Source organism: Lontra canadensis, unplaced genomic scaffold (genome assembly GCF_010015895.1).
Source record: "Lontra canadensis isolate GAN:19392208 unplaced genomic scaffold, GSC_riverotter_1.0 scaffold259, whole genome shotgun sequence".
Lineage (NCBI taxonomy): Eukaryota > Metazoa > Chordata > Mammalia > Carnivora > Mustelidae > Lontra > Lontra canadensis.
The window spans coordinates 101,013-115,084 of record NW_022631253.1 but is presented as its reverse complement, the minus strand read 5'-3'; the positions used below and the strand labels follow the sequence as shown (position 1 = coordinate 115,084).

At 38.3% G+C, this 14,072-nt stretch overlaps 1 protein-coding gene across 4 annotated transcripts in view; it reads left to right on the top strand.

The window, feature by feature from the left end:
- Nucleotides 1–14,072, top strand: part of PFKFB1 (6-phosphofructo-2-kinase/fructose-2,6-biphosphatase 1) — a 101,442-nt gene that overhangs the window by 61,956 nt on the left and 25,414 nt on the right. For 3 of the 4 annotated variants that reach the window (XM_032849930.1, XM_032849931.1, XM_032849928.1), the window contains exons 2-6: nt 5,268–5,393; nt 9,121–9,214; nt 10,067–10,133; nt 11,024–11,098; nt 11,570–11,626. In XM_032849930.1, coding sequence (XP_032705821.1) covers nt 5,268–5,393; nt 9,121–9,214; nt 10,067–10,133; nt 11,024–11,098; nt 11,570–11,626 — 419 coding nt within the window. The remainder of the gene's footprint in view (nt 1–5,267; nt 5,394–9,120; nt 9,215–10,066; nt 10,134–11,023; nt 11,099–11,569; nt 11,627–14,072) is intronic. The other variant, XM_032849929.1, reaches the window with a different exon arrangement.

The window sequence follows — 14,072 nt, the reverse complement described above, 5'->3', positions numbered from 1 at the left end:
GAATCCTAGAGGAGAAAATAGGCAGTAACCTCTTTGATATCAGCCACAGCAATTTCTTTCAAGATATGTCTCCAAAGGCAAAGGAAACAAAAGCAAAATTGAGCTTTTGGGACTTCATCAAAATCAAAAGCTTCTGCTCAGCAAGGAAACAGTCAAGAAAACAAAGAGGCAACCCACAGAATGGGAGAGGATATTTACAAATGACAGTACAGACAAAAGGTTGATATCCAGGATCTATAAAGAACTCCTCAAACTCAACACACACAAAACAGATAATCATATCAAAAAATGGGCAGAAAACATGAACAGACACTTCTCCAATGGCCAGGGGATTATCAATCTTATTCTTTCAAAAAACCAGCTTCTAGTTTTGTTGATCTCTTCCACTCTTCTTTTGGTTTCTATTTCATTGATTTATGCTATGATCTGTATTATTTTTCTTCTGCTGCTGGGTTTATGCATTATTTGCTGTTCTTTCTCTAGCCTCTTTAGGTGTAGGGTTAGGTTTTGTATTTGAAACCTTTCTTGCTTCTTGAGAAAGACTTGTATTGCTATATACATTCCTCTCAGGACCGCCTTTGCTGCATCCCAAAGATTTAGAACAGTTGTGTTTTCATTTTTATTTGTTTCCATGAATTTTTAAAATTCTTCTTTAATTTCCTGGTTGACCCATTCATTCTTTAGCAGTATACTCTTTAACCTCCATGCATTTGAGTTCTTTCCATCTTTTCTCTTATGATTGAGTTCTAGTTTCTAAACATTGTGGTCTGAAAACATGCAGGGAATGATCCCAATCTTTTGGTACTGGTTGAAACCTGATTTGTGACACAGGATGTGATCTATTCTGGAGAACATTCCATGTGCACTAGAGAAGGTGTATTCTGTTACTTTGGGATGGAATATTCTGAATATATCTGTGATGTCCATCTCTCCAGTATGTCATTAAAAGCCTTTATTTCCTTGTTGATCTTTTGCTTAGATTATCTGTCCATGGGGCGTCTGGGTGGCTCAGTGGGTTAAAACCTCTGCCTTCAGTTCAGGTCATGATCCCAGGATTCTGGGATCAAGCCCTGCATTGCGCTCTCTGCTCAGTGAGGAGCCTGCTTCCCCCTCTGTCTGCCTGCCTCTCTGTCTACTTGTGATCTCTGTCAAATAAATAAATAAAATCTTAAAAAAAAAAAGATTATCTGTCCATTTCAGTGAGTGGGATGTTAAAGTTCTCTACTATTATTGTAGTATTGTTGATGTGTTTCTTTGATTTTGTTATTAATTGGTTTATATAATTGGCTGCTCCCATGTTACAGGAATAGATATTTAAAATTGTTAGATCTTCTTGTTGGACAGACCCTTTGAGTATGATACAGTGTCCTTTCTCATCTCTTATTATAGTCTTTAGCTTAAAATCTAATTTGTCTGATATAAGGATTGCCACCTCAGCTTTCTTTTGATGTCCATTAGCATGGTAAATTATTTTCCACCTCCCATTTAAATCTAGAGTTGTCTTTGGGTCTAAAATGAGTTTCTTGTGGAGAGCATATTGGTGGGTCTTGTTTTTTGTTTTGTTTTGTTTTGTTTTTTGTTTTTTATCCATTCTGATACCCTGTGTCTTTTGATTGGGGCATTTAGCCCATTTACATTCAGGGCAAATATTGAAAGATATGAATTTAGTGCCATTGTATTGCCTGTAAGGTGACTGTTACTGTATATTGCCTCTGTTTCTTTCTGGTGTGTTACTTTTAGGCTCTCTCTTTGGTTAGAAGACCCCTTTCAATATTTCCTGGAGGGCTAGTTTGGTGTTTGCAATTTTTTTTAAATTTTTGTTTGTCCTAGAAGCTTTTTATCTCTCCTTCTATTTTCAATGACAGCCTAGCTGGATATAGTATTCTCGGCCGCATATTTTTCTCATTTAGTGCTCTGAATATATCATGCCAATTCTTTCTGTCCTGTCAGGTCTCTGTGAATAAGTCTGCTGCCAATCTAATATTTCTACCATTGTGGGTTACAGACTTCTTGTCCTGAGTTGCTTTCAGGGTTTTTCTCTTTGTCTCTGAGACGTGTAAGTTTTACTATTACTATTAGATGATGGGTTGTTTACCTATTTTTATTGTGTTTCCTGGATTTTGATGCTTGTTTCCTTCCCCAAATTAGTAAAGTTCTCTGCTATAATTTTCTCCAATATACCTTCTGCCTCTCTCTCTTTCTTTTTCTTCTGGGATCCCAATTATTCTAATCGTGTTTCATCTTATGGTATCACTTTATATCTCAAATTCTCCCCACGTGGTCCAGTAGTTGTTTATCTCTCTTTTTCTCACTTTCTTTATTCTCCATTATTTGGTCTTCTATATCACTAATTCTCTCTTCTGCCTCATTTATCCTAGCAGTAAGAGCCTCCATTTTTTTTTAACTGAACCTCATTAATAGCTCACAAATTTCATCCCCTCTCACTTTCCAAGCCAATTTCCATGGGTTCTTGTCTTCCCCATGTGGGATCCCCTGTGTGCTAATCTGTCTCTCACCCTCTTCTGCAACTGCAGCTCCTTCCCCACCATGGTGACCATGATCTGTTTCTCTCTGCTTCTCTCACACTTCTAACCTTCTTCAATGTGAGTTTTTCTGTACCTTTAGTTGTGGAATTTGTTCTGCTAGTCTTCAGCTTGGTTTTGGGGTTATTTAGGATGATTGATAGTTACCTAGCTGTATTTGTGGAACAAAGGAAGCTTAGAGTTTTCTTACTCTACCACCATCTTCCCAGACTTGTTTCTTTTTTATCTTTTTTTTTTTTTTGCTTTTCCTCATCTTATTTGAGCATTTTTCATGATCCCATTTTATTGGTGTGTTTACTTATTGTTTATGTATATATTTGTGCTTTTCTTTTTGGGGTTTTTCTTTACTTTTTAGTGGTTCTCCTAGGTTTTATGATATATGTTTTAAAATAATTTGGGTTCACCTTCAAATAACACTGTATTACTTTACATGCAGAACAAGTATCTTATAACAGAATATTCCCAGATTCTTCCTCCCTTTCCTTGTGTCATTTTTGTATTTATTTCATTTTGATATATACTATGAACACCCACTACATTATTACTATTACTGATTTGGACAGTAATCTTTTAGAACAATTAAGAATATGCAAAATAAAAGGTATATTTTGCCTTAATTTATTCCTTTTCCAATGTTCTTCTTTAATGATGTACATCCAATTTCATGACCTATATCAGATCTTTTCTGCCTAAATATTATTCTTTAATATTTCTTATATGACAGGTCTGCCTGTGATGAATTTCCTGGTTTTGTTTGTCTGAAATAAAAGTATTTATTTTGCCTTTATTTTTAAAGGACATTTTTCCTGAATTTAGAATTCTGCATTGACAGGGTTTGTGGGGCTTATTTTCTTATTGCTGCTGTTGTCATTTACTTTCAATACTTGAATTTTTTTTTAATTTCACTATCTTTTTTGCTTATGTGGCTTCTAACAAGAGGTCCAGTTTAATTCTCCTCCTTGCTCTTCCGTAAGTAAGGTGTTCCTACCATGCCTTTTTCCTGGCCTCCTTCAGTATTTTATTTTTGCCTGATTTTCTGCAGTTTGAATTTGCTATGTCTAGGTATGGTGTGCTTCTTTTTAAAGTTTTATTTATGCTGCTTAGTATTCTCTGAGATACTGGAATCTGTGGTTTGTTGTCAATAACTCAATTTTGGAAAATTTTGGCAGTTCTTTCTTCAAATATTTCTTTTTTCCCATGATCTCCCTCTTCTCATTCCATTATTCTAATTACATATATATTACATTCTATATATATAATATATTCTAATTACATATATATGTATATATATGATATTTATGGGTTATTTATAGGTTACATATATATTACACTATTTGACACTTTCTCAAAGTTGTTGGATGTTTTGTTCTGGGTTGCTTTGTTTTGTTTTTACTATTTTTTCTGTCTGCATTTTAGGGTGTATAATTTCTACTGATCCATCTTCAAGTTCATATATTTCTCAGCTATATTAAGTTCAATTTTGAGAAACTGAAGACATTCCTCAGATCCATTACTGTGTTTTTCTCTTGCATTTACATTTGATTCTTTCTTATACTTTCCATCCCCTGAAATTACCTATCTGACCTTGCATGTGGTCTACCTTTTAAATAAAGCTTTTAACTTATCAGTCTTAGCTATTTTAAATTCCTTGCCTGATAGTCCCAATATGAGTATCATAACTGAGACTGATACTGATGATTTCTTTGTCTCCAGACAATTTTTTTCCTTGCCTTGATTGTCCCCTTTGAGCTGCTCTCTGGAGACTATTATCTTTTTCTTCCTTTGAAGGTGTAGTATTCTATTATTTTACTTATTTTAGCCTGGTAATAGGGAAAAGGGAACTAATGACATTTCACGTTAATCTGATTAAGCCTCAGTCTTAGGCAGGCTTATCCTCAGTCCTGGAGGTGTGACCTTCCCATGTGCTCCTGACTCTTCTTTAACTATAATGGTTGGCCTAGTGCATATTCCTATGCCTTCTAGGCTACAGCATTTTTTTCCCCATTTTCCTTCTCCAGGTGTAGTGAGTTTCTACCAGTGTCCTCAGTTTCTGTTGCTCTTCCTTCTTCAGAGGAAGGCTTATTTTCTTTTAGGGAGATGGAGTAGATTGGTCTCAGCAGAGTTTCAATAGTGTTGGGCATTCCACTCTGTCAGCTGCAGTTAATTTCCACCAGTGCTCTCAAACTACAGTTGCATTCCCTTTCTGCGAAGACTAAGGCTTTTGTTTCATAGAATACAAAGGGAGAATGGCCTGGACACAATTTCATCAATGGCTGCTATTCTGTTTTCCTCTCCAAACCAGAACTATAGGACATCTTTCTCAAGATTCTTCTGTAACTGGTGGAATTCCTAGAGGATGCAAAACCACCTATGTCTTCAGCACCAGGGGCTTCATATTCTCACACTAGTCCATAATGAACATTTAGCAATTTATTATAAATTTTTAGTTCAGTCTTCTTATGAGTTTATATGTTGAAAGATAAGCAAACACCTGCTCTGTTGCTCCCTGCAGATGCCTGCCTGTCTCTATAGATTGGGTTTAGCTGTTCACACTGTAATCTCAGTTTTCTGAAGATTTCAGAAGTCAGTTTGAAAATTTCCAGGTTTTTGTTATTATTCTTATAATGGTAGGTAAGTTGTTTTCCCAATTCAACATCTCTGAGCTGATACCAGAAGAGAATGGGAACCTGGGAATAAGTTTTTGAGGTTCTGTTTATCTTTCAGCATCAATACCCCAGTTTACCAATTCCCCCACAATGGTGATCATGGTGGGTTTACCAGCTCGAGGAAAGACCTATATCTCCACGAAGCTCACAAGATATCTCAACTGGATAGGAACACCAACTAAAGGTATGTCTCTGAAACCCTTTGTTCTACAGCCCATTACCTGCCACTGGCTGAAGGTTAAGGTAGCAGGCATGAGAGAGACATTCCCTCAGTATCAGGAACACCTCAAACCATTATTACCAATCTTCAGATTACTACTAGTACTACTACTACTACTACTACTACCACCACCACCACACTCTTAAAAGTTTTACAGTATCTTGAGAACATACTCTATGCCTCATGGTATTCTAGGTAATAGGTATAGGAAAACTAGTGAGATTAAATATCTGTTCTGAGGGACCTCCAGTTTTACAAGGCCTTAACATAATCCTATGAGTAATATACTATTTTTATTACCATTATTATTATTTTATCACCATTATTATTATTCTTGCCACACCAATATTACATTACCATTTATTCAAAACCTCAAGGTTTTCTTCAAGCCTTAGGGTATGTAGAATCAAGCATATTGAAACCACAGCCCAGATGTTCCCAGAGGGTCTTCACTAAAGTTGGGCACCTTCACTCACCTCATCTTTTGGAGTTCAGAAGGTGCCTCTCTTTAGGTCTGAGCTTGTTGACTTCTACTTTCCACCTGGAAGTGGTCCTGTGTTTTTCCACCTCCAGAAAGTCCTCCTTCCATGCCTGCCAAACTCCTCCTTCACTCCCTGTTTCCAGTTTTCCATTCTCTTCAGTGTGGTCTCTTTTCTGCTTCCTACCAGTTATTTAGTAATTGCTCTCTCCCATTCCCCATTTGATTTCTCTGTCCACCTCCAACCTGTATCCCCATTCTTATTTGATTGCTCTGTTCCCCCTGAGAAGACTGCTTCTCTGGGCTCCCATACCAAACCTCCCAACAGCCCTCTCTATGCCAACACTAATTATAGAGTGTGTTGTTACAGTGTGTGTCTGGGTCTCTCACCAGGAACTGTTCTGGGGGCAGGGGATCAGGTCATATTCCTTTCCCTCTCTGAAGTGTGACCAGATTAAGACATTCAGACACTCTAGGGGCGCCTGGGTGGCTCAGTGGGTTAAAGCCTCTGCCTTCAGCTCAGGTCATGATCCCAGGGTCCTGGGATCCAGCCCCGCATCAGGCTCTCTGTTCATAGCAGGGAGCCCGCTTCCCCCTCTCTCTCTGCCTGCCTCTCTGCCTACTTGTGATCTCCCTCTCTGTGTCAAATAAATAAATAAAATCTTAAAAAAAAGACATTCAGACACTCTAAACAGTAAGAGATAGGGTTTCCCCACATCATATACAATTCAGAATAAAAACAGTAATGGTAAGAAGGTCTACCAGTGTTTATATTTATCTCAAATGACTATATTGATGCTTCCAGTGAATATCAACTTATCTGAAAATTTTTATTGGGGCCATGTTCCCCCTTGCCTGGTACACTAAGCAAGTACTTAGAACCCCCCCTTGTGAAATGGAGCACTGCTCCCCAGTGCAGCAAACAGTTCTGCTTGGGCATTTATTTATTCAATCATTAATTATTCAATGAGCACATATCTGTGACAAAGCCCTTGTTGGATACTGAGCAAAGACAAGTAGAATAGGATGTCTATCCTCAAAGGACTAACATCTATTTTTTTAAGTTCTATAATGCCCATGAAAAAGAAACTAGTATTATCATCATTCCACATTTGATTACATTAATGCCCAAGAGGTGAAGGACCTCTAAAGGCACATGGCCACCCAGTGACAGAACCAGGAAATGAGCCCACGTCTGGTTATTTCCAAAGCCTGACACTCACTGTGCCAGGTCTGCTACTTGGTTCTACTGATGGGAAGAAAAACTAATCCCACATTGGCCCTATACTCACCTTTTCTCCGTTATTTTTCTTGCCTTTCTCTTGCTCATCCCAGCACCCTATGTATCTGCACGCTTCCCTCCCTTTCTTCAACTCTCTTCCCTTTCTCATATTTCTTCTTTTCCTTCTCAAATTCACTGGTGAAGTGTTCCCTAATGGTTTTTTATGTGCCAAAATCCATGCTAGACATTGAAGATGTAAAAATTAATGAGATTCACACCTTGTCCTTGAAGAGTTTTCTATCTGGCTGGGATGCATACTAACACCTCATGGTCACTTAAGGAATCCTAGAGCAGGGCACTGAGGGGGCTCACAGAGGAAATCACCAACTGGAAGGCAGAGAAACTTCTAGATAGAATATATTTGAGTTTGGTCCTGTGGGAGGAGTAGAACACTGGCAGAAGAGCAGAGAAAGAATAGTATTTGCGGAGGACTGCAGTCTCCAAGTAGCTTCTGCTGGATGTTAGGGGAACATGGGATGGTGGTGCATGGGTCTGTGCCCTAATGCACATGCGTTCCATCTGCTCCAATCCAGTCCATTTCACAGAGCACAAAGCCTCAGAGTCATGCTGCAAAGCATAAAGCTTACCATACCTACAGCTTCCAAGGGTCTTCTTGGTCTACAGGTTTAAACCCAAGTTTTTTAACCTGTTGTTCAAAGTCCTCCACAATCCGTCCCTGTCAGTGTCACAGGCTTCAGTCACAGTGAATGAATCACCATCCCCCAAATATGTTCTGCCTTCTGCCAATGTTATACCTTTGCTTATGGTGTTCCTCTACCTGAAATGTCTTTATTCCACACTCCCAACCCCCTTGGTTGCCTATAAAATGCCTGCCTTCCTAAAAAGACTGACTCAAGGGGCGCCTGGGTGGCTCAGTTGGTTAAAGCTTCTGCCTTCGGCTCAGGTCATGATCTCAGGGTCCTGGGATCAAGCCCTGCATCAGGCTGTGTGCTCAGCAGGGAGCCTGCTTCCTCCTCTCTCTCTGCCTGCCTCTCTGCCTACTTGTGATCTCTGTCTGTCAAATAAATAAAATCTTTAAAAAAAAGACTGACTCAAATACTGCTTTCTCCACAAATCATCTTAGATTACTCCAAGTGTAGTTAGTCTGTCCTTCCCCCTTATTCTTTTGAATGCCTATTGGAGAACTCAACAAACTATGTGGGAACTCTATGTTTGCTGGTTTACTGTCAGTCCTTGCTGGATTGTGAGCTCCTTGGGGCCCCATCATGCATATCTCATCTATCTTTGAGACCTCAGAACTCATATCCACTTTACAGTGTGTGTCAGAATGCACATCAGAATGTATTTATTGAATGGATTAATGAAATATTGCATTGGTCCCTTTATCCTCTTTCTCCTCCTTTCCTTAACTTCTATCAGGTTTTTCACTATTACTAATGGGAAAATATAGTCTAGAGAGGGCAATAAATTTAGATTCTTTGTCATGATACTGGAAAATGTAATAACATTGGACTAGGATTCAGGAGGTCCAGTCTAGTTCTATTACCTGCTGACTCACTGTTTGATACTTAGTGATTGATTTTACTCATTAGATCTGTTTCCTTATTTTTCCAATACAGTAGAGCACTGAAAGCATTAGAGTTTATGAAAAAAAAATAGAATAGCAGAAAATCCACTAGCTTTGGAGCCAAACAGGCCTGTTTTTTAATCCCAGCTTCCCATTTATTAACTATGAAAATTACTTCCTTTCTCTGAACTTCAGTTTCTTCATTTGTAAAATGGGATTGTAAATCCTATATTGCTAAGTTGTTGCGAGGAATAAATGAGATGGTAACCATAATTTAAAGCTTTATAAGCATATTATATAACTACAAACTATACCTCCTTCAATCTCTGAAATCTCTCCCAGCAATGACATATTTTTCCACTAGAATCTTTCCAATCCCTTCACCAGACCTCCCTGCTTTCAGTGTTTAATTTAGGCCAGTACCGACGAGAGGCAGTGAGCTACAAGAACTACGAATTTTTTCTTCCAGACAACATGGAGGCCTTACATATCAGGAAGTAAGTGTCTAATATTTTAGAGATCAGAGCTGCCCCTGGCTGAAGGAGGGCTTTGTTCAGATAACGGGGGTGTAGAGCAGAGTAATTTGGGTTAACAAGGAGGTCTTCTAGACTCTCAAATGGCGATTGGAAAAACTCTTCCCCTACCATACCCAAAACCTGTTTGTGGTCATAACCATCCCCTACTTAAGAACTTAGAAAGAAAATGTCTCCTACTCCTTACAGGAGAGAGTGGAAAATCTAAGAGTCTGAGCCTTTAAGGATGTCAATAGCTTGGCCTATTCCAGTCTCTCCAATACCATTTATTTAATCTCAAGGTCTCTCTCCTCTACAAGACACAGCACTTCCAGAACAGAACCTAGGTCTCATTTATTGATCCACACCCTTATGATAGAACCCAACAAAGAGTAACCACCAAACATATTTTTTTCCAAATGCATAAATATATTGCCACCATCATACCTGTGCTTGTACTATTACCCATTCCAGGAATGCCTTCTACTTCACAGACTATATACTCAATCTCTACCTGGGTTTAAGGACCAGTTCCACTTGTGTTCTATCCCCTCAAATGTTGTTTTTTAATATTATGACTCTGTCATTAGTCCTTTTTTCCTAGGTATGTCACTTTATGCCTCCCCCTAGGATGTGCACACAGAGCCACTTTCAACTGTGTGACCTGTCTGTGCTTGTCATGGTGCCTACAATATAAGATACCCATGTAAATGTTTCAGAGATGAATAATTTAACGTGAAATATCTGAGAGATGGTGCAAAAGATAATGGAGGAACATAAAGAGGAACTCATCTTGGGGACAGGGATTGTCTCTGTTTCTTTCTCCATCTTTTTCAGGCAGTGTGCCCTGGCAGCCCTGAAGGATGTCCATGACTATCTCAGCCATGAGGAAGGTCATGTTGCGGTAAGGAATTTTGCATTTTTTTCTTCAAGTTTCTGACAGAATGAAGGTCCCTAGTATGTACTGAGCATTTACTATGTCCTATACACTATTCTAAGAACTTTGCACATATTAATTTAATTCCACCCTCTCCCATGAGACAGGCATTGTTGTTATATTCCATTGTATAGCCCAGAAAAATGGTACAGAGAGATTGAATAATTTCCCAAGGTGGCACAGCATGACTACAACAAGACCAAAACTAGAATTCAGGTTGCATAGGTCCAAAATCTACACTCTTAACCACTGTGCTTTACCACCCCACCCCCAAAAATTCAGAAAGACTACAGTACAAACATTTTTTAGTTCAAGAGACTTACTTAAATGTCTAGTCAATTTAGTTTCATAGATGCTTGGAGTAAGATTTGTGAATTCTAAAAGGAGAAAATAGCCTCAAATTGTTCCACCTTAGGTGCTGAATGTAGAGAGTTGTTTCCTGTTCTTGTTACCTTTTCTTGAAGAGCTCCAAAGTGATAGGAAAGAGGAAGCCTCAACTAGGAGTTGAGAGGATCCATTCTAGCTCTGTTCTGTTAGCAACTCTTGGTGGCCTTGGTTAAAGCAAGTCCTTCCTCTAAGACTTGGTTATTTTACCTATAAAATTACCCTAGTAAAAACTTACAATTTTCCTCTTGTTTATACCTACAGTTTGTTACATTTCTGGATTGACAGCAAGCACTCAATGAATGCTTAAGAAATTGGCATAAATCAATTATTTCAAGTCCTTCCTATTCTTCAAAACTCAGTCAAGATCTATGTTTTACTGGAAGCCCTCCACCTAGCACAAGGATAGCCAAGGAGTAGGTGTTCTTCAAAAATCAGATTCAGAGTAAACCAATTTCATCATTGGCCTCTAGGTTTTTGATGCCACCAACACAACCAGAGAACGACGGTCACTAATTCTGCAGTTTGCTAAAGAACATGGTTACAAGGTATAGTAACATTCCCACTGTCATCTACAGCATACTTAATCTAGTAGGCAAACCAGAGGACTCTAATCTGCCAAATAAACTACAAATTCAAGTTCAACATTGTAATTTGGTGATATGGCTTTCCAGATCACAAAAGCAACAAAACAGAACAGGAAAGAGGTGCCATATTGGACAATGGAAGATAATTGCTGACAGGCTGACACTGTGGGGGTGGAAATGAGAAAGGAGGGAAGAGAACTACTACAAAAAGCATATATAAGAAGTAAAAACATAAAAAATAATCTAGGGTCATTCAGTTTTGAGTCAATATGTCTCATAAAACTCAGAATCCTGAAAAGTAACACTGTATGAAATTATGTTGTCATAGATGCCCCTAGGGATGACTCAGAGTCACTGAGAAGAGGTGAAGCTATGTTTGGCCCTACCAAATATAATTCCCTGCTGGAAATTTCTCTTCTTTTTCTCTTATAGGTCTTTTTCATTGAGTCCATCTGTAATGACCCTGGCATCATTGCAGAAAACATCAGGGTAAGGAGTACCTTACCCTTTCCTCTTTACTTTTCCTCAGGCTTGGGTAACACATAAAAGACCTCTATGAGGTTATTAAAGGTGATATTCTTTTCTGAGCTTCCTATTCCTATTCCTATTCCTAAGCTTCCTATTCCTATTCCTAACTATTCTTCCTACTTCCTGTAGGAAGTATTTCCTGACCTTCCTAGCCTACAATAACCCTATGAAATTTAAAGAAGCCATAATATAGAGTTGTTAATATGCACTGGGCACCAAACTTGACTCTTACTGATTTGTTACAACAACCTGCATATTAGGAATCATTTCATTGTTGGAGAGAGGAAACAGATTCCAAGAGAAGAGTTTTTCAAAGCTTCATACAACCAGAAAGAAGTAGAAGTGGGACTGGAACTCAGGCTTGTATCAGAAATGTAACTGCTTTTAGATTCTAAACATGTGCTCTAGAGCTGGATCATCTGCCACATTTTACTGTTCCTTGTTTCATGAAATTACTGGAACTCAGGGACAGAAGAGACCTTATAGGTTATCTCCCTGAACCTTTCATCACATACTTAAAATCTCAGCTAAGTATTTGTCTATATTTTCTTTTCATACCTCCAATGAAAAGAGACTCATTGCTTCATCAAATGCTGTCCAATCAAGCTGAAATTTGCCTCCCTGAAGTTTTAACTGATTGGTCCTATTTTTGTCTCTTAGGGCATAGAACATGTCCAACCCCTGTTATTCATCCACCTTTCCATCTATTCATTTACTGATTCAACACAAATTTAATCTATACAACTGAACTGGGCCATTCTGTGTATTCAAGACATAGAGGAGAGTGCTGCCCTTGATCTCACAGTCTAGTGAGAGATACTTGGAGATACTGACAAGTTTATAGACATAATTGTATGTCTGTGCTGAAACGAAGAAATAAAGGAGGCTCTGGGAGAACATTGTTGAATACCTAGCCTTGCATGGGAGGGATAGATGTGTACCAGGGAAGACTTCTCAATGAAAACAATAGCTGGCCTGAATCTTAAAGAATGCAAATGGAATTTGACAGGTGAAGAATTGGATATAAGGGAATAGCATATACTAATTACTGTATCTCCACGGAACTATAAGAAGTTCAAATTGGCTAGAGCAAAGTGTGTGGAGGAATAGAAGTGCAATGGGAGATGAGAGCAGAAATTATTTTGGACTCAATTATTATTATATAATATTGGGTAATAATATATATTATATTATATATTATATATATTATATATAGCTCCCAGCACAAATCAAGGGGTATATATATATATTATATAATATTGGGTAATAATATATAAAAATGGGTCACCTGATAAAATAGTTCACACTGTGCCCTAAAGGATATAAGAAAATGGTGAAGAGTTTTAAGCACGGGAATGCCATGGTCAGATGGGCATGTTAAAAAATATCTTTCTGGCTGCTAGTATGAGGAATACATCAGAAGTAACAAGACTGTAGACAAGAGTAACTAGTCACAAAGCTAGAGTAAGTGTCCAGGCAAGAGAGAATGGAAATCAATAGGAGGGATATTTAGAAGATAGAATGGAGAGGATCTTGTGCCTGCTGAGAGGTGAGGGATGAAGATGCATCTAGGATGACTCCCCTATTTTTTCTAGGCTCAGGTAACTGAATGGATGATAGCACCATTCACTGAGATAACAAATGTGGATGGAGAAGATAAGCATGGGGGATTAAGAGACATTAACCTTTCAGAAATTTAAAACCAACATGCCATATTCTCTCATTAAACACTCAATACATGTATGCCATTATGACCCCTGGCCAAAATCTCCTGTTCCTCTTCTTTGGCCATTTCTCACATCACAATTTCTGATCCTCTTTTATTACTTTTTAAGTTTTTTTATTTAAATTCAATTAATTAACATACAGTGTAGTATTAGTTTCAGAAGTAGAGTTAGTGATTCATCAGTTGCATATAATAACCATTGCTCATTACACCAAATGCCCTTCTTAATGCCTATCACCCAGTTACCCCATCCCCCCATCCACCTCCCCTTCAGCAAACCTCAGTTTGTTTCCAATAGTTAAGAGTCTCTTAAGGTTTGTCTCCCTCTCTGATTTTATTTTTCCCTCCCTTCCCCTATGATCCTCTGCTTTGTTTCTTAAATTCCATATATGAGTGAAATCAGGGCACCTGGGTGGTTCAGTCTTTTAAGCATCTACCTTCAGCTCAGGTCATGATTCCAGAGTCCTGGGATTGAGTCCTGCATTGGGCTCCCTGCTCAACAGGGAGTCTGCTTCTCCCTCTTCTTCTGCCCATTCCCCCTGCTCATGTTCTCTCTCTCTCAAATAAATAAATAAAATATTATTTAAAGAAATCATACAATAATTGTCTTTATCTGATTGACATTTCTTATTCTTATTCCTTATGACTCAGCATAATACCCTCTAGTTCCATTCATGTTGT